This window comes from Balaenoptera borealis, assembly GCF_965194805.1.
Source record: "Balaenoptera borealis genome assembly, chromosome: 1".
Classification (NCBI taxonomy): Eukaryota; Metazoa; Chordata; class Mammalia; order Artiodactyla; family Balaenopteridae; genus Balaenoptera; species Balaenoptera borealis.
This window is the reverse complement of record NC_138860.1, coordinates 188530141-188553993: the sequence shown is the minus strand read 5'-3', so window position 1 is coordinate 188553993 and position 23853 is coordinate 188530141. Positions and strand designations below refer to the sequence as shown.

The following is a 23853-nucleotide window of genomic DNA, read 5'->3' as shown; positions in this document are numbered from 1 at the left end:
TGTCTTACTTGCCTCTTAGGTAATGAATCTTTGGGGAACACAGTGGCGTGTGTTACATTGCAGACAACACGCTCTGTGTCATTCTTATTGGGCCTCTCTGTCTTTTTTGTTTTGCAATCCAAATGAGATTTCTGGAAAATGGCAAGACCTCTCTTTTCCTAAACCCCCCCCACGAGCTATTGCAGCTCTCAGAGCAACAGGTAACTAAGCAGAAAGCCGCATCTGGCTGCCCTGTATATTTCTGACGTCCAGCATTGCGAGAATATACCTGCCAAAATCCACTGACTCATGACACATTTCTCTGGCTGAGCATTACTGAGTAGATGTTAACGAAGCCGCTTTGCCTAATGCTTTACCCATGGAGCCATTGTTCGCTACGAGTCTCTGAAGCAGGCCTACTTCATTTATCCATAAACGATCATGGGACGTCTGATGGAAAGAAACCCCGTGGGCTTCTGCTGGCTTTCAGTGCTCTTGCTTACCACATCACTTCAGTACATTACAATGCAATGTGGTTTGGGTTTGGGTTTGGGTTTGGGTTTGGGTTGAGACTGCAACAGTATCCCAAAGATTATTTTCAGCCTGTAGAATGCTTGGGGGAAATCCTGGGATTGTCTTTAATTTTAATAGTTGGATGGTCACAGGTCAAAGTCTTGCTATTCTAATTACCGTAATTCAAGCCAGTAACACGAGTACCATTTTCCAAGTTACTGATGCGCAGTTCAGAAATGTGGTCCTGGCAGCTCTCCTTATAGTAGCAATTGCCTTGTGCCTACAGAAGCTACAGTTTCTATCTTGTATTAATTGTCTTCCCAGTCTCAAGGAAGACTGCTCTGCCTGTCTTCCATGTGAAGAAATGCAGAAGTAAGTGTAATTATCATGGGATTTGTTTTTAGATAACCTGGACATTATTAGACTCAGTTCTTTCCTAGCCCTGAATGAGGCTAACACTTACAATTCTTTAAGAGAATCCAAAACTCAGTAACCCTTAGCTGAGTTTGTGTAACGTAACGTAACAGAAGTTTACTGGACCTCTGTATTCTCAGTTCTATAGATATGGTGACTACAGGTACAGAATTTTCAAGTATCATTCCAATTTCAAAAATTCTGCTCTACCTTTACCAAGTTTTCACACTGAAAAACATACTTACAGTATAGGTAATATCAGTGAAACTAGCTCAATCGATTTTTGGTTTTGGTCTATAAAATTGATTTTTTTTTCCCCTCCACTGAACTTTTCAGTTGTTCTTTTATGTCACGTGAATACAACATTTGTAAGACACAGTAGTAGTAACAGATGGATAGAAAAACATCTTAGAAACTTTTTTAAAGGATGACAAGCAGGGCTTCCCTGGTGGTGCAGTGGTTGAGAATCTGCCTGCTAATGCAGGGGACACGGGTTCGAGCCCTGGTCTGGGAGGATCCCACGTGCCGCGGAGCAACTAGGCCCGTGAGCCACAATTGCTGAGCCTGCAAAATAAATAAATAAATAAATAAATAAAATTCTACTCATCCTTTAAGGCCAATGCCATTATCAACATTTCCACAAAGTCCTTCCTCTGTTCTGAACTTGATTTGATTGAAAAAAAAAAAAAGAATGACAAGCAGAAATAATTATTATGAAGGAAACACATACTCACTGTAGTACATTTTGGAAATACAAATAAGCAAGGAAAATCACCCAGAGATAATAACTGTTAAACTTTTTGTATCTTTCTCATGGTAGAGGCATTTTCAGCTAACCTATGCCTTTTCATCATTATTCATGTCTTGAATGACTGAGACAAGGCGGCCACAAATTTCTTTGACTATTTGAAACACTCTGATTTGAAACATCTATCTCTTAGAACTTACTAACAAAAATTCTAGTATCAGATGTTGTTCTCATTCACTTCAGTGAATATAATTAATTGTTTTCTGTTTCTTTGGAGGCAGAATAACAAACATATTTTATCCAATTGACATTTGATTTAAAGCAAAACAAAACAAAAAATTAGGCACCGCTGTCTTATCCTAATAATCTACTCTCAAGTAACATAAACCTCCATTTGTGATTTCAGTAGTGCAGACTGTAGAAGTCTCTCAAGTTCATCTAAACTTGCAGAGCTAAGTGAACACCAACATGGTCTGCAAATTGGAGAATGAGGCTAAAAGTCTTCGGTTGCCTTGATTCTTAGACCCATTCGTTTCATGTTTCAGATCTACTTCAGTCATAAAATTCATAAGTACGTTTTATGTGGAGGTGTTTTTTTTCCTCCAAAACATTGTAATAGAATCAACATAGGGTCTTTTAAAGGATGACGTCTTAGAATTTAGAAAATGTAACTGTCATCATCAGTTTCAACAATGTACTCATCTCATGCCATGGAAATTTTCCAAATGCATGTTTTTTTTGTACAGACTTTTAGGAAAACCAATAAAGTAAGAATTGGGTTTAAAAATGTTTTTTCTTGTTGTTGCCCTGAGATATTGTTTGAGGCAGCAGAGTGGAGGAGTGAAGTCAGACAAACCTGGCTTCAAATCCCCTCTCTGCCATTTATTAACTATATAATTTGGGGTAGGTTGCTCAATTCCTGTAAATCTCAGGTTCTACATTTATGAACTGGAGACGATTCTGATATTGTGAGGACTACATAAGGCAACACATAATAAAGAACCCATGTAGCTCTTGCAACATCAGTGTTCTTTTTTTTCCTAATTTCTCCTTTAACAACTTCCCATAAAAAAAAAATTCCTGTGCCATTTAATTCATTTTAATATTAGGTACTTATAATGCTAGTAGACTGTGAAAACTGCACAATGAAACCAAAAACTAAATTCTCCAGCGGAGTTCAGGAGTTAGGAAAGCCTAGAAAATTGGAATGTCTGAAAATTGGAATGTCTCATTTTTCCTGAGTAGACAATCGTGGTCATTCTGTGTGTGGACGTGCATCTCTCCTTAACTTAATGCTATGTGAGGCTAGCACTAGCTTTATAGCAGAGTATTTACGTGGTAACTTTAAAACCTTGTGAAAACTTTGTTGACATTTGAATTAGCTCAGAAAGAAACTGCCAAAAAAACTGCAGAAACAAATGTGACCATTTTAACTAAAAAAAAAAAAAAAAAAGTTTATGTTATACCCACAGTGACCAGCTGATTACAGATTCTTTGGTATGAAACTATATAAAACATTTCTGGTTCATAATTCACACTCCTTTTTATTTCATCCCAGCGATGAACTTAAGATTTTTAAAGCCTTCCTGTTCACGCTAGCAAAATTGTGAATGGAGATCTTTGTATTTATGCTGTCAGGATTTGAGTTCGGAATTCTGCAGATTCTAGAAATCTCATCAGCGATGGAGTCTCTGTTGCACATTTGTGAATGAGTCCTGTACTCGTGCAGAAATAAAATGTCGTATTTGAAGTAGCATGCACATTTTGCCGTAATGCAGCAAGGAGGTCTGCACAAGTACAGATACATTGCATGCCCAGAAGTAAGGGTGGCATCAGTGCACGCCTTGCATTTTTCCAGCCAAAGGGCTGTTAGTATAGATATTGCATGTTTAAAAATTGAACACAGAATATAGCATGTTTCAATTTTTAAAAAGCCATTTATCAAGTATGCATGTCCAAAATTAGGGACCTATAATGATGCACATTTCTGTACTGCAATATGATCCAAATCACCTGAAAAGTTAATAATCCATAGTATACTTAATTATAAAGTTTAAATAATACCTGGATCCAGTTACGAATATAACAATGTATTCTAAATGTACCTATTAAGAAAGAAGGCTTTAATAGTTTCGAAGATACACTGTTTGATCAAGCTGAGCTTGGTGTATTTAGTAAATAATCAGACAAATAAGTACGTTTTCAAACATTATAATTCTTTTTAGTACTGATAAAGTGATAAAGCTTTTTTTCTGAAAGAGAGCATCTTCTCTTTGAAGAGATTGTATCAACTTGGCAGAATTCTCAGAAACGATTCTGCTTGGAGGTGGTAAATATAATTTTCTTAAATTGCTATTATAGTACATATGCCATTCCATTGAATGCCAACCTAGGTAATAGAGCAGTAACTTATTACTGGTTTTTCAAAATGTTTTCTTTCCACATGAGTGTTCTCTAGAAAGGAAACTAGCATTCACTTTAAAATAAAATTTAAATTTACTGGTATAACTTAAGATAACAAAGAGGCCCTACTCTTAGAGAACCAGAAAACTGTATTTGGGAGTTACTGACCTCAGTATAGGCCCATATTAGGAAAACAAATCAGGTTCTTTTCTTGTTTTGCTGTTGAGGTAGAGTATATGTGTCCTGAGAAAGTGCTACTTCTATCTGGCTAAAATCATCCTCTCACACCCATTTTTAGCAAACGTTATTATATGGTATGCAGTGCTACAAACCATCTGTGACTTACAGGGCATACACTGATTTCAGAAGTGAGACCCTAAAGTCACATTTGCATTTGATCATTCTCATAGTCAGGCAAGCTCTTAGTTATTTGTCCATAAAGAGAAATAAATACATTCTTACAGCTTGGAATCTCTTCCCGGGTACCCCATCTGCATCAAGTGGCCATATTGAAAAGCCAAGGCAAATTTTTCTATTAAAACATATCGACTGAAACTGGTCATTAACAAATACTTTGCCAATGTGAACTTTCCATGACTCTATTTATAGCAATTGAAATTTGTTTACTACAAGATGTTTGATAAACAGAACAAAGTCCCTTACTGGTATTGCACCCTGTTGCTGTCCATCTGGGGGAGCTGGGGGGAGTGACCTGAACATCTTTTAAGGCTACAATGTGGAATGGGAGGAAAGTAAGCAATTCTGAAAGTCATAAAGACCGCACGTCACATGAGCGAAATCAGAGTTATGCAGATGAGTGATCAGGTTCAAGACAGCTCACGATCTTGGGTCTGTGAGCAAAACAACAACTTACTCCCTAGGTGTAGCCAAAGCTAAATAAATGTGTGTGCAGTTTCCCTAACTTGCATCCTGTGGAATTACAGGGCATTAACAGGCGTCCACCAGGCTAAAAAGAAAGTTATTTGAGCGATGAACTTTTTTCTACAGTGTGCATGTTATTGTTACACTTCATTTAATGCAGTCAACTTCGGTTTTGCTTTGTGTTTAGAGGTCTTGATATAGAGCAAAGTTTCAGGAAGGGTCCCAGTCTTCCTCTTGGAATATTTTCCCCAGCAATTTCACAGGAGTTTCCTTTGCCATCAGTCCTCAGAAGGGTTTTTGTCTTGGCTTTTCACTTCCGGGGGAATGGCCCTGCCCTTTCCTTTATGTGGTGACAGTTTCACTCTGTAGTTATCACCTGGTCTTTTGTTTTGTTTCTCTTCCAGAGTGAAAGAATTGAAAAAGGCCAAGGAACTTGAAGACATACGGCAGCATCCCTTAGCAATGTGACACTGCTTTTCAGACTGTTTTCATTTCTGTTTTTAGCAGAGACATGCGACAACACACACACACACACACACACGCATGCACGCACATGCACACACACACACACACACACACACACACACACACACAACATAATCCCTCTGCAGTTTTGGGGAGATGAGCTGCAGGATTTTAACAGGAATGTTTTGGTCATTGCATTTGCACTTTCATGGACAACTTTTAATTTGATCAGCAAGACATCTTGGAATTCAATCTTCTGTTGGATCATGGGCAAACAAGACACCACGAGGAATCGAAAGAGGCTTTCCTCCTCTTAGGAAGAAGCCGTCTTCCTTCTCACATAGGGCTGTATTCAAACATCGTGTGGAACTGTACAAATATTTATACCAAAAATATAGATAAGAAAAGGTGGGGATGCACTAGCAACAAAGAGAATGCTGTTCCTGCACCTGTCAGTTATTTCCAAGAAGCTGAATCTTTGGGATTGATTCTCAGTGGAGGGCTTAGATCATACAAATCTTTATTGGGTCCGTGTGTTCTCATTTCCTTCACTGTGTTTAGTTGATTTTAATTTGTCTGTTTGTGTTTCAATCTTTACAGCACACTTAATGCAACTTTTAAAATCTGCAGGTTATTAATGTCTTGCGGAAATTTGCAGAGGGGCGGGTGCGTGGTAAACGGGTAATGCGTGGGAAATGATGAGGAACAGCGTACAGAGTTTAAATTTATTTTCTGTCCCCACCACCTCCCAAGAACCTGCGAGGGTAGTCATCATCTTGTCCCTTTTCTCATGTTCAGCACTTTAATTTTTTTGCCTTACTTTCATGTGCAATGAGAATTACTTAGAGAATTGGTAAAGCATGTAGCTTTTTTTAGTAGCCTTGGAAACTGTAGTCATTCTAAGGAATCATAAACCTTGCCTGGACATTTGCCACCTAAAAGATCAGTGTGGTGCTGCGTTCTGGCCAGTAAATTCCATATTTTTGGCTATATCTCATCCAACCTGAGCAGTTTCTGTGTATATATAGAAGGTAGAAATGGAAAGTGAGAAAATATTTGAAAGGGATTATATTAATTGCTAAATATTTTATTCACAAAGGTCAATAACATGGCAAGATAAAATTATTTGTATAGTTTTGTCTGAATGAGCGAGAAAAAATGTGGATGTATTGTTTGTATATATTGTATATATTAAAACAAAGAGATATGTGCATGAAATCAAGAAAAAAGAAATGAACAAAAGCAAAGCATTAGTGGCTATGGTCTGTAAAATGAAACAAAAAAAAAACTTTATTTCACTATAAGAGTACTTTATTTTAAATGTTCTTTAGAAGAACATTTTGCTAAAGCATGACTAAACTGCAAAAAAAAAAAAAAAGAGCTACTGTATTAAGACTTAGGAAAAAAGGCAGAGTAACATTACTTAAAAAAAAAAGGGTATGTTTACATTTAATTTTGGCTACCAGGAGTTTATTTTATTTTATTTAAAATTTTTTTTTGCCAATGGTGCCAAGTAATGTGAATGCTGACATTGCTTAAAAAAATTAAGTTACTTTTGCTAAACAGATAATCATGAGATGAATCAGTATATCGCTTAACACCATCCACTCACTCCAACAAAGAACACTTAGAACGGTCAAAACCTGACAAAAGAAATAGGATGAAAAGTAGAAAAATGACTCACGTTTTCATATCTCCTGCTGGAAATCAGAAAATGTAATAAATATTGCACAAAAAATAACTACAAATTAAAAGAATGCAAACTGGTCTCGTAGGGAGGTCATGGTATATGATTACTATTTCCACATAAGGAGCCAAAGAAATCTGATGCTTTTCACAACTCAACTACTAATGTTAAATTGAGAGAATACAGTTCGCATTTGCTGATGCCAGTTTAAAATTCCCAGGTTAAGTTTCAGGATCAGTTGGTGTAAAGCTGAGAGACTAGTTTTTTTCCCCTTGGTTCTGGCTGCCAACTGTAAGTGAAAACTCAAGGCTTGTTGTGAAGCCTAAAAATATTCACAAATCAGCTTTTAAACTGGTGTCTTAGAAGGAAGGTAGATACAAAAAGATTGTGGTAACAACTGGGGTCAGTGCTCTTGGTGCCTTTTCTATAATTGTACTTGTTTTTTAATTACTTCCTTTCACTGCCAACCTCGAATTACTTGTACAGTATACGTCTTACTGCTTGTGATCAGCTTTGACGACAGTGACAGCCCCACAACTAGCAGCCACCTGTACATTTGTAAACTGACCTGACTCAATTTTGTTTTTAAATGTGTGGGTTATGTTGCAGCTGTTGCAGTCCCCCAAATACCTATTATTTTACACAATTTGACCTATAGGAGGACACTGAGTAATTTACAGACACACAGTTGCATTCATCAACGGGAAGAGAATGTGAAAGCCAGCTCTTTCAGAATATCCTTTATTAATACTGAATTTGGGTATGTTTATTCCATCTTGGTACAAATAACCGATCTTTTGACAAGAGTAATGACCTCAGTGGATTTGCTTTAACGCTCATTTTTTTTTTTTTTTTTTATGTTTCACATGCTACATTATTAGCTGAGTAAGTTAGAAAATCTGAAAGATAAAGATTGACATAGAATTAGGAGCGTTCTTATGGAGGGCATAGAAGTAGGTTCGAAACCTACCCATGTAACCTACCAGTACTACTGTGAATCCCAGGTGAGGTACAAATGCACTTCCACTGAAACGAAGCATTTCTGACCGCTTTTTCTTGGTTGTGAATCTTAATTTTTGAATATAAGACGATAGGTAAGCGCAGCTTTCTTGGATAATCTGAATTCCCAAGTGCCAGGAGTAGGATTTCATTATAAAATTAATAGCTAATCTTATTCTGTCTCCTGAAGAGTTAATTGCTATTCTTGTTACCCATTTGAAATCAGCTGTACTGTGTGAACGAAATCGAGACAATAACTAGAACCCCTCTCTGGCTGCACGGTCGCTTATGGCAGTTCCACACAGTAGTTGGCGCCCAATGGGGGGTCCCTGAGACTTGCATGTAAAACTAGTCTAGATGTCTTCTTTTTTGTAAGTTTTATTTTTGTAACTGTGCATGTAAAGCATCATTGAATCAATGGATCTGTTGAAGAACTCAGCTGCTGGAAACCATGCAAAATGTTTTGAATTGCCCTTAAAATATGGAAAATGTTTTCTGAATGCTTTATATTCTTTCTGCTGTAAATTAAAAATGAAGAAAATTTCCCCATACTATGTGTGTTTTGCTTTCAACTCCACTGATATTGAAATCCAAGGTGATCAGCACGTTTCACACCATATGAAATCATTTCAAATATTTCCTTCTATCCCGATACAGTGTCTTGACCGTGAATGTTACACAGTTTCAGATCTGTACAGGAAAGACAAAATTTCTCGGTGGAGCCACTGTTCCTAAAACACTTGCTTGTCAACTTTCTTCTCAGACATCGCTCAACCTATCAGTCATTTGACTAAGTGCAGTTATCGGAGAGATAAAGACACCGATCTAAATTCACCTTTTCAGTTAAAACCCTTTGCAGTTTTTTAAAAGGCACTTTTCAGCTGACTACTAATACCAGCCTTCCTTTCCAAGAGCTCTGTCATCAGTCTCATTCCCTTTCAATGCAGAGCCTCATCTTGTCTCCCTGGTGGTCCCTCTTCCATCTAATCCATCCCACTGCTGCTGCCAGACAAGTTTTGCGTGATAGATCTCCCAGATCTGTGAGGCCTTGATGGTTTCTACAACCCACTGCACTGAAATGACATTTGCCTTTCTTGTTTATCTTCAGTCTTTATTCGGCCTTATTTTCACCTATGCCCCAACCTGCACACCCTGGTTGGTCTGTTCAAACCATGTCCATGTCCACTGTTTCTTTGTTCATGATGTTTGTTCCTCCCATGCCTGGAAAGTTCTCTTTTTAGCTACTTAACCCAACTCAGATCTCACTTCCTCTGTGACACTCTCTTGTTTATTCTAATATACACTAATATTTCCCTTTTCAAATTATCCCATTTAGAGTTGGAAAAGACAGTTTGGTGTTTAGTTTCACTTCTCATCTGATCTGCCAGTTGACTTACTGGTGTTCTGTGGTGTTTTGTTTGTTTAATGTAGGAGTTGCCTATGCTGATAGGAATACTTTCAGTAACAACTTAAAGACCTTGCACAGTAACTCACTGCATTCAGATTTTTGCCTCAGCCTCAACCCGAAATCAAAAGTTGAGGACCTACTCTGTGCTTGGGGGTCCGGAAATACAGAAACGTAGAAAGTACAGTCCCTCATGTCAAGGCTCCCATAAACAGATTATATAATAAGGTCTGTGCAGTGACAAATATACGTGTCACAAATGAACACACGAAGAGAGGGAACCTAATCCAATCAACGCCCGTGACAAATACCCTGAATGAACTTCCGCTCTCATTTTGACAACTTTCTTGGGAAAATGTGGCGGTCTCCAGGACCACCGGGTTAACGCAGAAGCCCATGGGCTGTCTCCAATACTGTCAGGGCCAGAGAAATGACCCACGGGCCCAGAATAATGTAAAATGCCCCCATCTTCATTTATCTGCACAGTCCCTTTAAAGAGCCTAATGCACCACGTGCCTCAGCGTCCGTACCCACGGCGTTAAGGACAGGGACCTACAACCCAGAAACCTGCCTCTGCGCTCTGCGGTGGCCCCGCCCGAGACGCCCCGCCTCTTCCGGCGCGCCCCCTAGCGGCCGCGCGCGCCCCGCCCACCCGTCGGCCCATCCCGGTGACGTCACCGCCCCCGCGCCGCCGCCGCTCCGCCCAGGTCTCAGGTCTCAGGTCTCAGGTCTCCGGTCCCGCTGCAGCGGTCCGCCGATCCTCTCCCGCTGCCGCCGCCGCCAAAATGTGAGTGACACGGCGCGACGCGGAGCGGCCTCGGGCCCGGAGGGCGGCGGCCCGCCGCTGGGACCCCCCGCCCGGCCCGGTTCTAGTCCGCCGCCTCTCGGAGGCTGGCGCAGGCCGCGCGGGCCTTCGCGGGGGCTCCCGAGGCCTGGGGGCGGGCGGCCGCCCCGGGGGTGCAGACTGCAGACGGGCCAGGTCGGTCCCGCGGCGCCGCCGGCCGCCCGGGAGGGCCCCGCGGCCGGCGGGCGGACGCGGAAGGGGCGAGGGCGGGGCGGCCGGGGTTTTCCGGAGGTAGGGAGAGCCGCCCCCGCCCCTCCGCTTACCCTTTTTCCCTTCCTCCCCCGCCAAGTTCACTGAGGGGAACTGTGACCACTGCCCTCGTCCTGCAGAGCCTGCTCGCTGCCTGGTGCCTGGGCTGGGCTCCGGAAGTTGCAAGGGAAAAGACCTGGGCCCTGTGTGGAGGCACCTGCGGTCAGAGTGGAGTCTGGCGCAGAGCTTGCGACTCTGCTCTCTTCTTAAGCAGAAGCATTCTTGTACTTGAAAACGTTGAGTTGCCCGTGGTAACATTCGGAGAACGCTAAGTGTCAAGATTCACCAGGACCCCCTGTCCCCCCTCCAACCTGCTCATTCGTCACCTACAGAGGAGGAAGGAATGGGTGCTTTCGCAGGGTTCCTTCCAGGAACTAGGGACACTCCTCTGGAGTGTTCCTGCTTGAGGCTGCTGTTCCAGTAGATCGCGGTGGTTAAAACCTAGATCCGTAGAATTATACAGAACCTGGTCTAAACACAGGCTCCACTGCAGCCAGCGGTGTGGACTTTCTAAACCTTACTTTACTCATCTTTGAAATGAGGTTAATAGTAGTGTCCCCCTCAAAGAGTTTTGAGGATTAAATGAGAAAATGCTTGGAGAAAATGCACCAGTACATGGTCCTTCGCTATTATCGATCAGACAATAAACTCTCTGAGGGCAGGGCTGGGATCTGCCGCATCCCTGGTCTTTGACGCATGGTAGGTATAAAATAACTGTCGGTTGAATCAGTGAATCAGTCAGTGGCTGTTGTATGCAAGACATGGGGAAGAGACCTGTAAGACACAGGAGTCTGTGATTTATTAGAGAAGGCAAAGCAATATATTTCTGTATCTGAAACACCAAAGCATTGCCAACCAAGTCATGGAAGCAATTAGGACTTCAAAGCCAGAGTGGTCAAAAAAGATCTTTCCGGGGGAAAAATAAAGCATTCGACGAGGATTTTAAAAGAAGTACTTCTTGAGAGAGGGAGCATTGCTTCATCTTACCTTTCCCACTGACGCCCCCTCAACCCCACGTCCTGGTGTTTCTGACTCTGTTTCTCTAAGTGAATCTATTTCTCCATACTGGAAAAAGGGCATTCTATAATTGTTCATAACTATGAAGACCATTCTTGCCACAGTGAAAAGCTCAGAAGAGTACTGAGTGCCTTGAAGTAGGTGTAGGTCTTAAAACAAGTAATAAAAAATGGGAAAGCAGAGTTTATCTATCTTAGGATCCGGTCCTTCAGTGATACAAAGGAGATCCTGTTAAACCTTCACTTCAGACCTTGGTCCCTTTGAACACGTGGGTGAATCTTTGAAGTTACAGAGGAATTAGAAGAGGTGTCATTTCAACCTCTGTTCATTGCTGCAGGAAGGATTTTCTTTTTCTGCTTTAGTTCTGAAATTCCTAACACTGAGGCTCCTCCAGTACATCTTCATACTTACAGAAGTGTGTTCGGAATCCTAATTTACTCACGCTTGTGTCTTTACATGTTTCAGGACTACAAGCGCACCTGCAGGGTCAAGTGCTGCCTCTGGCAGTAGTAGAAGACTTCAGCAGACACAGAATCAAGTGGATGAGGTATTGCCCCGAAGTGCTGAAAACATGAATCATAAGCCAACATGGGAACACTCTGGGAATAGCTCTGTTTAGAAAAAGGATCGTAAAAGTGTGAATGTAAAGTAAATTTTGACTGTCATAAATGTAACAAATTTTTGTCCGCTACTGTTTTGCAAGCCCTTATCTAAGCTCCTGAGAAGTCACATCCTACTGGTTTCAAGCTTGTTTTCCTGTGACCAAATCACATACCTAAAGTACAGGCTCTCCTCTCAGAACATTCCTTCAAGAATCACTTTATAATGTATATTTTGCCACAATAAATAAAAAATTAGAGAAGAAAAAAGAACCACTTTATAAAATAAGATAATAGAATTTTAAGGATTAGGCCTATAGATTGCGCAAGCCAGGACCAATCCTTCTGACCAGATTTTTCATCAAAATTCTTTTTCCAGTAGCATGACGTACTAGTTACCCAGTCCAGCAAGTCTCTGTAGATTGTTGCCTATTGACGTGCAGAAGGCAGGTGCTGGGAAACTGCTCTAGCCCAACAGATCCGTATCTGTGGAATTCTTGAGTTAGAAGACCCTCAGAGCATCTTTTGTCCTGCCCTATATATGCAGACCTACAATGGAAAATTGTTTGAGAAATTCAAGCTAGTATTAATATTTCCATAGTCCTAAAAGCTATCACTGCTGAACAAGGATATCTTGGTCTTTCTGCATTTAGCTGCCTTAAAAAGCAGAGTTAAACTAATGTTAGATTCTGTTGTTAAATCATATGGTAATATTTTGGTCTGAAGGTTTTGTTTATGACCTTAATTCTGAAATTTTTACATTTTCATGCTGAGAAACCCATTCTAATTCCATCCTACATGAAACTTCTGTTAACTTACGAAATCAAATTGGGTCCTTTTTCTTTACTAAAGAGAGTTGTTTTGTTTTGTTTTAGATTGAGGTAAAATTTACATAACATACAATTAACCATTTTAAAGAGCACAGTTCAGGGGTATTTGGTATATTCACAGTGTTATGCAACCATTCCCTCTATCTAGTTTCAGTTTTTTCTTTATCCCTGAAGAACACCCTGTATGCATTTAGTAATCACTCCCCATTCCCCCTTCCTCCCAAATGGTAGCCTCTAATTGGCTTTCTGTTGCTATGGTTTTGCCTATTCTGGGTGTATCATATAAAAGGGATACAATACGTGGCCTTTTGTGTCTGGCTTCTTTCACTTAGCATCCCATGTTCTACATTCATCGAAGTTGTAGCGTTTATCAGTACATCATTCCTTTTTATGGCTGAGTAGTATTCCATTGCACATGGATACCTCAATTTGTTTATCCATTCATCTGTTGGTGGATTTTTGAGTTGTTTCCACCTTTTGGCTGTTATGAATAGTGTTGCTATAAACGTTTGCATATAAGTTTCTGTGTGGACACCTGTTTTCATTTATCTTGGTTATGGGTCTAGGAGTAGAATTGCTGGATCATACAGTAATACTATGTTTAACTTTTTGAGGAACTGCCAAACTTTTCCACAGTGCTGTACTATTTTACATTCCCACTAGCCATGTCCAAGAGTTCCTGTTCTTCCACATCATCACCAACACTTGTTATTTTCCATTTTTTTGGTTATAGCCATCCTAATGAGTATGAGTTAGTAACTCATCATGGTTTTGATTTGCATTTCCTAATGACCAAATGATGTTGAATATATTTTCATGGGCTTGTTGGCCGTTTGTATATATTCTTTGTAGAAATGTCTATCCAAGTCCATTGCCAGTTCTTTAATTGGGTAGTCTGTTTCTGGTGTTGGTTGATAAGAATTCTTTATATATTCTGGATATTAAATCTTTGTCAGATAACATGATTTGCAAATATTTTCTTACATCTTGTGGATTGTCTTTTCACATCCATGACAAAAATGTCTTTTGATGCACAAAAGGTTTTAATTTTTATGAAGTCCAATTTATCTATTTTTTCTCTTGTTGCTCTTGCTTTTGATGTCAAACCATGGCCAAATTCAAAGTTGTAAGGATTTACTCTTATGTTTTCTTCTAAGAGGTTTATAGTTTTAGCTGTATATGGAGATCATTGATCCATTTTGAGTTAATTTTTGCATTTGGGGTAAGGTAAGGGTCCAGCTTCATCAAGTGGCTGTTCAGTTGTCCCAGCACCAAGTTTTGAAATTGGAAAGTGTGACTCCTCCAATTTTGTTTTTCTTTTTCAATATTGTTTTGGGTATTCAGGGCCCCTTGGAATTCCATATGAATTTGAGGATTGGTTTTTCCTTTTCTGCAAAAAAAAAAAAAAAAGCCATTGGAATTTTGATAGAGAGTGTGTTGAATCTATACATATGTACATCACTTGGGGGAGTACTGCCCTCTTAAAAATATTAAGTCTTTCAATCTGTGAACATGGGATGTTTTCCCATTTCATTAGGTCTAATTCCTTTCAGCAGTGTTTCACAGTTTTCAGTGTGCAAGTCTTTGGCCTCCTTGGTTTAATTTATCCCTAGGTATTTTACTCTTTTGGGTGTTATTGTATGGAATTGTTTTCTTAATTTCCTTTTCATTGCTAGTGTATAGAAGCACGCTGATTTATGGCTATTGATCTTGTACCCTAAAACTTTATCGAGTTTGTTTACTAACTTTAGTAGGGTTTTTTGGTAGATACTTTGGTATTTTCTGTACATGGAAACACCTGCAAATAGAGATCACTTTACTTCTTTTCTAATTTGGATGCCTTTTATTTCTTTTTCTTACCTAATTTCTCTGGCCAGAACTTCCAGTACAATGTTGAACAACAGTAGTGAAGGTGGGCCTCCTTGTCTTTCACCATTGAGCATGGATGTTAGTTGTGGGTTTTTCCATAGATGCCCTTTACTATGTTAAGGAAGTTCCCTTCTATTCCTAGTTTGCTGCGTGTTTTTAACTTGAAAGGGTGAGCCCTTTTTTCTTTTTTTTGAATGAAAGTTTGGCTCAAAGTAGTAAAGCGCTGACCTGAAAAAAAAAAAAATGCCAGTAAATTTCACTGAGGAGTTTTGTTCTTCATTCCTTTACGTGTAACTGAGCGTGATCGTATTCGTCAGGTGGTGGACATCATGAGGGTCAACGTGGATAAGGTGCTGGAAAGAGATCAGAAGCTCTCTGAGCTGGATGACCGTGCAGACGCGCTGCAGGCAGGGGCCTCCCAGTTTGAAACGAGCGCTGCCAAGCTGAAGAGAAAATACTGGTGGAAGAATTGCAAGGTAGTTCGCTTTTAACTGGTCTTTACATTAAGTCACGCTCTGTAGTCTCAGGGTAGACAGAGGCTACAAATGTTGGACTTTCATGAACCTTGAGTTTGCCTTCCCTCGCGTGGAAGTGTGGATTGACTCTGAATCTAAAGCACTGACTGCATATCCTCCTCCTGTCCCCACAACTGGGAATTCTCCATGTTCTGGGGCCGACCTTCAGAAGCATGTAGAAGGGGAGTGCCCCAAATCAGTCGTGGACCTAAGCCCCTTCCAGCCCTCCACCCCAGCAGAGGCCTGCACGGAGATTGACAGGGGAGGGCTGGACAGGCGGTCAGTCTCCACGCGGCTGGGAACGGCTCCAGTGTCAAAGGAAAGAGCCGCTCGAAAGCCGCAGCGGGCGCCACAGAAGGGCAGGAAGCAGCGCACAAGGAGCACGGCCCAAAGCAGAGGCTACACAGCCGCGATCGCATCCCTTCCTGGGTTGGAGGTGACACTTTCTGACACACGGGACAGGCTTAGTAGCCCTTCCTTAGGTGGAACACAGGTATACACAGAGGCCTATCTAGGGACCACAAATCACTTGAACGTGTTATAAAAAGCAGATAAGTAACTTCCAGGCCCTAATTGAGAACATGAAGTTTAGGCTTTAAAAATTATGAATATTTCAGATGGTGGTGCACCTTCATTTCTCCTTCTGTGACTAGAACGATATGATATGATACTCTTCAGTAAGCGCGTTAGTCTCTGGTTTTGAATGTGAACTGGACTTGTGTGTCGTTACAGATGTGGGCGATAGGGGTCAGCGTGGTCGTCGTCATCATCATCATCATCATCGGTGAGTTCTCCTGCTCCAAGCTCACTGCAGAAGTCTTCTCTGCTCACAGTTGACTGCATATACAAGAACTGCAAATAAAAGTTCCCTCGGAGATGTTAGTTTATCCCAAAGGTTTTTGTTTTCATTATTAAGTGTTTTAAGTACTTGGGTGCTGAGTCTGAGATTTTCCAATATAAACATTAATCCTTTGAAGTTAGAGAAAATTTATTCATTTCCACTGAATGAGTGGAAGTAAGTTTTCTCTCTGAATATATTTTCATCAGAGATTTCCTTTTATGAGAAATAGTGTAGTCTAGCGATTAAAAGCATGGACTACCTGTGATCCACCCTAGCTCCACCATCCAGTTGTGTGGCCTTGGGCAAGTAATTTAATATCCCTGAACCTCAGTTTCCTCATTTATAAAATGGGGATAATAATAGTACCTACCTCATATGTTTGTTATGAGGACAAAGCTGTTAATATATAAAAGGTGCTTAGGATGGTGCCTGGCATATAATAATAATAGTTATATAAATAAATGTATATACACACAACTATCATTACTATTATTATGATCATTACTACTGCTACTATATACAATATTGGAACAGCCCATTGCCATTCGTAGCCCGGTGCGTGAGAACTATTTAAAGAAATATATCTTGCATCCTTTTTTTGACAGCCTCCTCTAGCCCTCCAAACAATGTAGAGAAGCCACTAATAGGAAATTGGACAGAAATTGAATTTCTGTTCACACTTAGACTGCAGCGTTTGATGTTTATTCTGTATTTGCACTGAAAGACTAAACTGTTGTTTTTCCGCTTTTTTGCATCTCCCCTGCTTATTAGTGTGGAGTGTTTCTTCCTGAAGAACCAGTGAAAGTCCAGCCTGCTGTTCAAGAAACCTCTTCAAGAGTTTTGATTTAGAACCTGCTATATTATCAAGCTTACCTACTGTTATATCTAAAATGATTATTTTCTGTTAGCGACTGTAAAGTTTGTTTTCTAGGAAATGTGCCTTTGTTTTGTAATATGCACTCCAAACTAGAGGTGTAGTCAGCCCAGCCCCCATTTTGCACAGTGCCTTTTCAGATTTACATATGGGCTGATGAAGAGGACTTCTTAAGTTGCAGAGTGTAATAACCTGGCAGTAATGCTGTCTGATTAACTGCCAGTGATTCCAGTGAAGGAAGTTTGTTCCAAGTTAGCTGTCCTCGTCATACGACATTACTCTCATTTTAAACCTCTGGGTAGTCAGATTCCAATTTGTGCCTTCCAGAAAGAACACTACTGCCTAACACAAATACAGGCTGTGCCTTATTTTGCTATTTTTCTGATTCCCTTTAAGAGAACTCTCTACTGTTTATAAACACTGCTGACTCTTCCGCTGTTTTTAAAACAAGTTGCTGGTAAAGAGTTTTTGCTCCTGCGTTAGATATGAAGATGTTTACTTTCTTGTTACTGTTATGTATCACTTGCTAAAAATATTGTTTTAATCAGAAATAATAACCTCGTTAACACATTTTTATAGAACTGTGGCTGTGACCAAAGTTTCTGTTTTGCCAAAAAGTTAAATCCCAGTCAGATGTCAAGTCTGTTCCTGGTAGATAAATTCAGAAAAGTGACCAGTGGGACTCAAGGTGCCCTTCAGAATTAAAATTGTAATATTGTGTGTGAACCTCTGACATCCTGGCAGGCCTTTCTTGCCCTTGAAAGGCTGTAGGTCTTGCGACTCTCCTTCCCATCCAGCATTTTTCCTGGGGGTTAGAGAAGGTTTGAGCTCGACTGACCATCTCATTCCTGTAGACAGAGTTTTACCCAGCCGTTTGCAGATTATCAGCTGTAGACTCTAATATGTTTCTAATAATTATGTGAGCAACAGTTCTGTAGTCTTCAAGTGAGACCATCTGTGAACTGGGCATTTTCTGGTCCAGTCTCCACGGACGATAGCTTTTTGGAGTTTGTTTCCTATTTTGACCCATAGTCCGCTTCCTAAATCTGTCTTCTAAATTATGCTCTTGATTAGGCATTGGTCAGGGGGACGACTCTTTTTACAGAGGATAGCTGACCGGAGACACTTTCTTTCTTCGATGTCACAGACTGTCTGCATAAGATGCTGCTTTGGGAATAGCTGTTGTCATCTGAGAGGCTTTTGTTGTGTACGTGAGACTTTGGACATCAGGGTGTGAGGCTTAAGGACAGGAATTCAGGTAGGAATGAAAACAGACGAGGCACTGAGGGGGAAAGGAGTCTTAACCACCCTGTGACTCACCGTTAGCGGGATATTCTAAAATTCTTGTTCACACACTAGTTTGTGACTTACAAAGCAACAGTTAGGGTGCACCAGGACCCAGGTTCCATTTCTTTAATATCTGTTCCCCTGACATCAGTGAAATGGTGTGAAGTTGAAACTATGCCTTGCAGTGTGCCCACCTGGGAAGAAGGGAGCAGCTGCCAAGTATCGGGACGTTGGCCCCCCCTCGGCTCAGGTCTCCGGCCGGGTCTGACCCTGAAACCTCGGTGCTCTCTCCTTGGCCTCGATGCTCAGTCCCATGTAACCCACTGGCTGCTGCGTTAACCCAGGAATACTTCGCCTGTATCTGTGCATTTAGCTGGGAAGTCGCCCACTATAATAAACTGAATAAAGTGTGTATAAACATAACTCCAGTGCTTGTGTCACTTGTAGGGGAACAGCTGAGCCTGGTCCAGGTCCTCAGGAAATGGCGCTCCTTGCTGCTCCACCGGCCTCTCCCTTACAGACCCCGAGTCCCCTTCCTCTTGCTCTCTCACCGCTCCCGTCCCTGAGGACTCTGAGCTCCTTGCATACCACTCCCCATGTGAAGCGTGCTTTTCAGTAAAGGCGATGAGTGGGGAACTGGCTTTCTTACGATTCCTAAAACGTTCAGAATTTGGCTTTTGAGTTTCTTAAATATATGGTCTTTCAGAAGTGACTTGTATAGAGCCAGCCGGTATGTGCTGGACCAGGTCACTGCCCACGTGGGGCATGGGAAGATGACTTGGGTGGGAGAGGGACGCCTCTTGTTTTCATTCTGCATCTTTCCCCTTGAATGTACTTCCACTCTTACTCTGCAAGCCCTAGGGAACGATATAATATGGGTGGAAGGAGACTTGCTTATGTTCACAATAAAATGCCAGTTTTCAATAAAATGCCAGTTTTCCTGGGATAAACAGGTTGACGTTTTTCCATTGCCTCGGATAGACGGTCACTGCTTTTCTTGTCTGACATGCGATCGTGTCCCTGGGAAAGTACTAACTGTAGAATCGTGCCTTTTGTTCAGGACCATGATATAATGAAATATGTATGAACTTTTGGTGCCATTTTCAAAGGAAAATCTACCGTAAAGGGGCTCCTCTTTCTCTGCTTCTCCCTTAAATGTCAGGGTTCCTTAGGGACTTCTGTTTCCATTCTACTTACCCTCCCCAGGCAATCTTATCTGTTCTCATGATCCTTCTATTCATTCATCTGCTGATGAGGCCTGGCCTGTTGGACATAAGCCTCTCAAACTCAGCGTTCACCAGACAGAAGGAATCATCCCCTGTCCCATGCTCCTCCTCCGATCATTCACGGTGTCTGTTCCAGAAATGGCGCCATCACCTACCCAGTGACCACACTAGCCAAATCCACTGGACTTGCTGCTCTTTTTGGTCACCATCTATGTCACTCAGGATACGCTGGAGGTGTGCTATGTACCAGACACCTCCCAAATTGCCACGGCTCAAAGATTTTTCCTTGCTTGTGCTTTGTGTCCCACGCCAGTCAGCAGGAAGGCTCTGTCGTCAGTCCCTGGGGGGTGGGGTGAGGGGACTTCCTGTAAACATTCGTTTCCGGTTATCACTGCGGAAGGAAGGGACCGGCAGGAATTGTGCACTGGCTCTCAACGCCTGCGCCTGGAAGTGGAGCCAGCAGTTCTGCTCACGTTTCATTGGCCAAAGCAGGTCAGGTGACCGTGGCTCACCTCAGAGGTGGGAGGGAGTCCTGTCTGTCACCCAGGGGAGAAATGGAATGTTTGTGAACATCTTCCTTTGTGTCAACAACTTCAAAGAATGGGGGCAAATTCCCCGTGTCTTGCATTTTCTAATGACTTCTGTCTCTTACACAAGAATTCTATATTTACATCACCAATAAAACGTTTCTTAAAGTATGGTAACTTTTTTATTGGTTCTGCATGATGATTAATTATTTGCTTTAAAATTGACCAGACTCGGGCTTCCCTGGTGGCGCAGTGGTTAAGAATCCGCCTGCCCATGCAGGGCACACGGGTTCGAGCCCTGGTCCGGGAAGATCCCACGTGCCGCGGAGCAACTAAGCCCGTGCGCCATGACTACTGAGCCTGCGATCTAGAGCCCACGAGCCACAACTACTGAAGCCCGTGCGCCACAACTACTGAGCCTGCGCTCCAGAGCCCGCAAGCCACAACTCCTGAAGCCCAGGCGCCTAAAGCCCGTGCTCTGCAACAAGAGAAGCCACCACAATGAGAAGCCCACGCACCGCAACGAAGAGTAGCCCCCGCTCGCCTCAACTAGAGAAAGCCGGCACACAGCAACAAAGACCCAACGCAGCCAAAAATAAATAAATAAATTAATTAATTAAAAATACCTTAAAAAATAAGATAAAATAAAATAAAATTGACCAGACTGCTTAGTGCATTTAAAAATAAGCAAACTTATTTCCAACTGAGCAGCTTTTCATAGTAGCAGAAAATTCAATCTGTAAAAGTAGAATTTACCAAATAAACCAATTATGGCATAATTATTAGAAAATAATTTTTTTTTCTCATCCTTTAAATAGCAGGCTAAGTGCATTTAGAAATCTTCTACTTGGCTTTATACCGCCAAGACGGACAATCCCCTGTTGGGAGAAGTGCCTGCCTCTGGCCAAGGCTCTGGATCCCCAGCCTCATGAAGGACTTCTCTCTGGCAACTGCCTCTTGTCTGCAGCCCTTCCCTCCTGCATCATTCACTTCTCCCTTCTAATTGGATCACCCCATCACTTAATAGTGATGCCCACATCCCTCCCTCCAGCCAACAAGTACTTGTCTATAGCCCGTCACAGCAAAATTCCTCCCTATGTCTCCCTGTAGTCATTGCCTCACATCCTACTTTTCTTCAGTCCACACCACTGAGACGTCTTTAACCAAGCTCACCATCTTGCTGAAGCCCAACCGGAAATTCTCAGCCTTTGTCTCACTCTGCTTATCGCCAGCATTTGATAAAGCTGCCAGCTCTCTCCTTGAAATGCTTCATTATCAAGCTTCCAGGACCCCACACTCCTCTGGTTTTCTTTCAACGTCATCTATGGCTCCTTATTCTTTGCTTGGTTCTCTGCCTGACCTCTGAATCCTCTGTGTGCCCCAAATCTTGGCCTTTGGCCCTCTTCTCTCTATCCGCACTCTCTCACTGACACCATTTCACCCATCACTGTAAACTCCATAGAGACTCTGACGACTGCCAGATGTAAGCTGTATCTCCAGCCCCGGCTTCTCCCCTGAGTTCCCAGCCGGGAGATCCAACTGCCTACCTGGCCACTCACTCCACTTGGATGTTTAGTGCACATCTCAAACACGGCATGTGGAAAACAGTTCTCTGTTCTCCCTTCATCAAAACCTGCCATCCCCAGACCTGCACTCAATAAATATTTGCTGAATGAACGCAGTTTAACAAAATAGAGATTCAGAAGAGAGTAAGTAAGCATCATTTGGAAAAATAAGGTGGTTTATCCAATACCTAATATGAACAGTTACCACACTTCACTTTCCCCTCCTCTTATTTACAATTCCTTTCATTCATCCAACCAATACTTAAGATTTCTGATGTACCAGGCACCGGAGAGGGGCGGAGTTCTACATGGCACCTTCCATTTCGGAGGAGTCGAGACACAAATAAAAAGAGCCTTCCGAAGGTGTTTTTTAAAGGCCTTCTCTACACCTTCCTTTCCCAAAATAATGTCTTTTACAGACACTTGTCTTCCTCCAGTTGCTAAGTGAATCTTTAACTTTAGGAAGACCAGGGAAATGTTTTAAGTTTCACTCTCAGAACTCCGCTTCTGAAAACCGGGTTTGATCTTTCCAGGGCTGCTACACTGCCGGGTCCTCAGAGCCCCTCACTTAAGAGTCCGCGGGAGCGAGAGCAAGAAGGTCGTTAAGAAAAACGGAACGACGGGAACCCGAGAAGACGCAGGGAAATCGCTGGGACGTCTGCCCAGCGTGGTCCCGATCCACCCGCAGCGCTGCGCCGCTCTCCCCGACTCTGGAGCTGGGGTAGCCGCAGCCGCTCACGTGGAGACCGCGCAGGCCCCGCCCACACCACCGCCCGGGGCCCGCCCCCTCATGACTGGCGGCTCCAGCGCCCTATCACTGCCGCGCTCGCTCCAGCGGTCCCCGGGGCCCATCCCCCGGGGCCGGGAGCGGGGCGGGGACTGGAGCCTCCTCAGGGCCCCTCCGCCCCCTCCCTACGTGCCAGCCGGCCGGGATTGGCCGAGCGCCGTCCTCAGGCCGACCCCCGGCGTTACGTAACGAGCTCCGGGACCTTTGCCCCGCTCACTCGTCTCCGCTTATGTAACCGGGGCGCCCCTGCGCGGGTCCCGCCCCCAGGCCAATAGGGTCCCGCAGAGCCGGCAGCGGCAGCCAATCGCGCGACCCGGGGGCGGGACCGCGTCACGTGGTGCGCGGGGGGCGCGGCTCCCGCGACCGCCCGGCACGCGGCGGGCCTCGAGACTGCGTGGGGCCCGGTCAGCTGGGCGAGCGGCGGCGCGCGGGTGCGCGGGAGGCGGCGGCGGCGGCGACGGCGGCGGCGGGTGAGGGCTCGGCCCGGGCGGGGAGGCTTCGGGGCCCGCCGGGCGCGGTCGCCCCGAGCCTGCCCTGCGCTGTGGGAACTTTGTGCTTCAAGTTGCCCCTTGCCGGGTCCGGGTCCTGGGTGCACGCCGACTCTCGGGGCGGTCGGGGCCGGGATCCCCTCGGGGCTGCCCAGCCCACGAGCCACAGCCGAGCTTCCAGCATCAGATTGTGTTTCTCTTGACACTTGTCACCTTTGTTTCCACAGTCCCCCTCCAGGGTGGACCTCCCGTGAGCGGAGACGTCCAAGATTGCAGGGAAATACTGGGGAGAAAAGTGCCCCCGGAGGAGCAGAAAGAGTACCTCTACTTGCCGGCTTGTGATGACTGACATTTTCTCTGAGACGATGGCCTGGACCAAAATGAGAAGTACATTTCCGTCGCCGATCGCAAAGTAGCAAAGTAGCAGGCGACAGGCTGAGGACTGCCGGGCGAACGATGGATCCCTGTGAAGATCTAGAAGTGTCCGGTGGTAAATCTCAGGACTCTAGGGGGGGCCAGCCTCATGAACTTGAAGGACCACAGGCCAGCGGTCCTGAGGCGCTGGGGAAGGACTCTGCTGAGATGTGGAGCCGGAAATACCAGCTGCGGAGCAAATACGTGCAGACCAGCAACAGGTGAAATAACCTGATGTGTTTGTCGTTCTCTGCTGGGGTAGTAGAGGGGAAAGGCGGGCTTACATCTTTTTATATTTTGTTTGTAAGCCTAGGAAAAAGTTTAAGGAGACTCAGACAAGTTAGAATGAAATACCCTGGAGAAACTGAAGGAAATTAACCAAAAGGTAAAAAGTGGTTGAGGAATTTAGCTGACTCTAGGCTGAAG

General features: G+C 43.2%; 3 protein-coding genes across 19 annotated transcripts in view; all 3 read left to right on the top strand.

Annotated features, from left to right (window-relative positions):
• Positions 1-8642, top strand: part of CAMTA1 (calmodulin binding transcription activator 1) — an 891439-nt gene extending 882797 nt beyond the window's left edge. For all 16 annotated transcript variants that reach the window (XM_082390202.1, XM_082390203.1, XM_082390198.1 and 13 more), the window contains one exon: positions 5344-8642. In XM_082390202.1, coding sequence (XP_082246328.1) covers positions 5344-5407 — 64 coding nt within the window. In that variant the 3' untranslated portion in view covers positions 5408-8642. The remainder of the gene's footprint in view (positions 1-5343) is intronic.
• A 1495-nt stretch (positions 8643-10137) lies between these two features.
• VAMP3 (vesicle associated membrane protein 3) lies at positions 10138-18843 on the top strand. The gene is made up of 5 exons (XM_082390872.1): positions 10138-10282; positions 12071-12152; positions 15221-15379; positions 16151-16202; positions 17031-18843. Coding segments are annotated over exons 1-5 (315 nt in total). The 5' UTR covers positions 10138-10280; the 3' UTR covers positions 17051-18843.
• A 4022-nt stretch (positions 18844-22865) lies between these two features.
• PER3 (period circadian regulator 3) overlaps positions 22866-23853 on the top strand; it is a 59411-nt gene continuing 58423 nt past the window's right edge. For both annotated transcript variants that reach the window (XM_082390450.1, XM_082390449.1), the window contains exons 1-2: positions 22866-22995; positions 23241-23648. In XM_082390450.1, the coding sequence (XP_082246576.1) occupies positions 23470-23648 (179 nt within the window). In that variant the 5' untranslated portion in view covers positions 22866-22995; positions 23241-23469. The remainder of the gene's footprint in view (positions 22996-23240; positions 23649-23853) is intronic.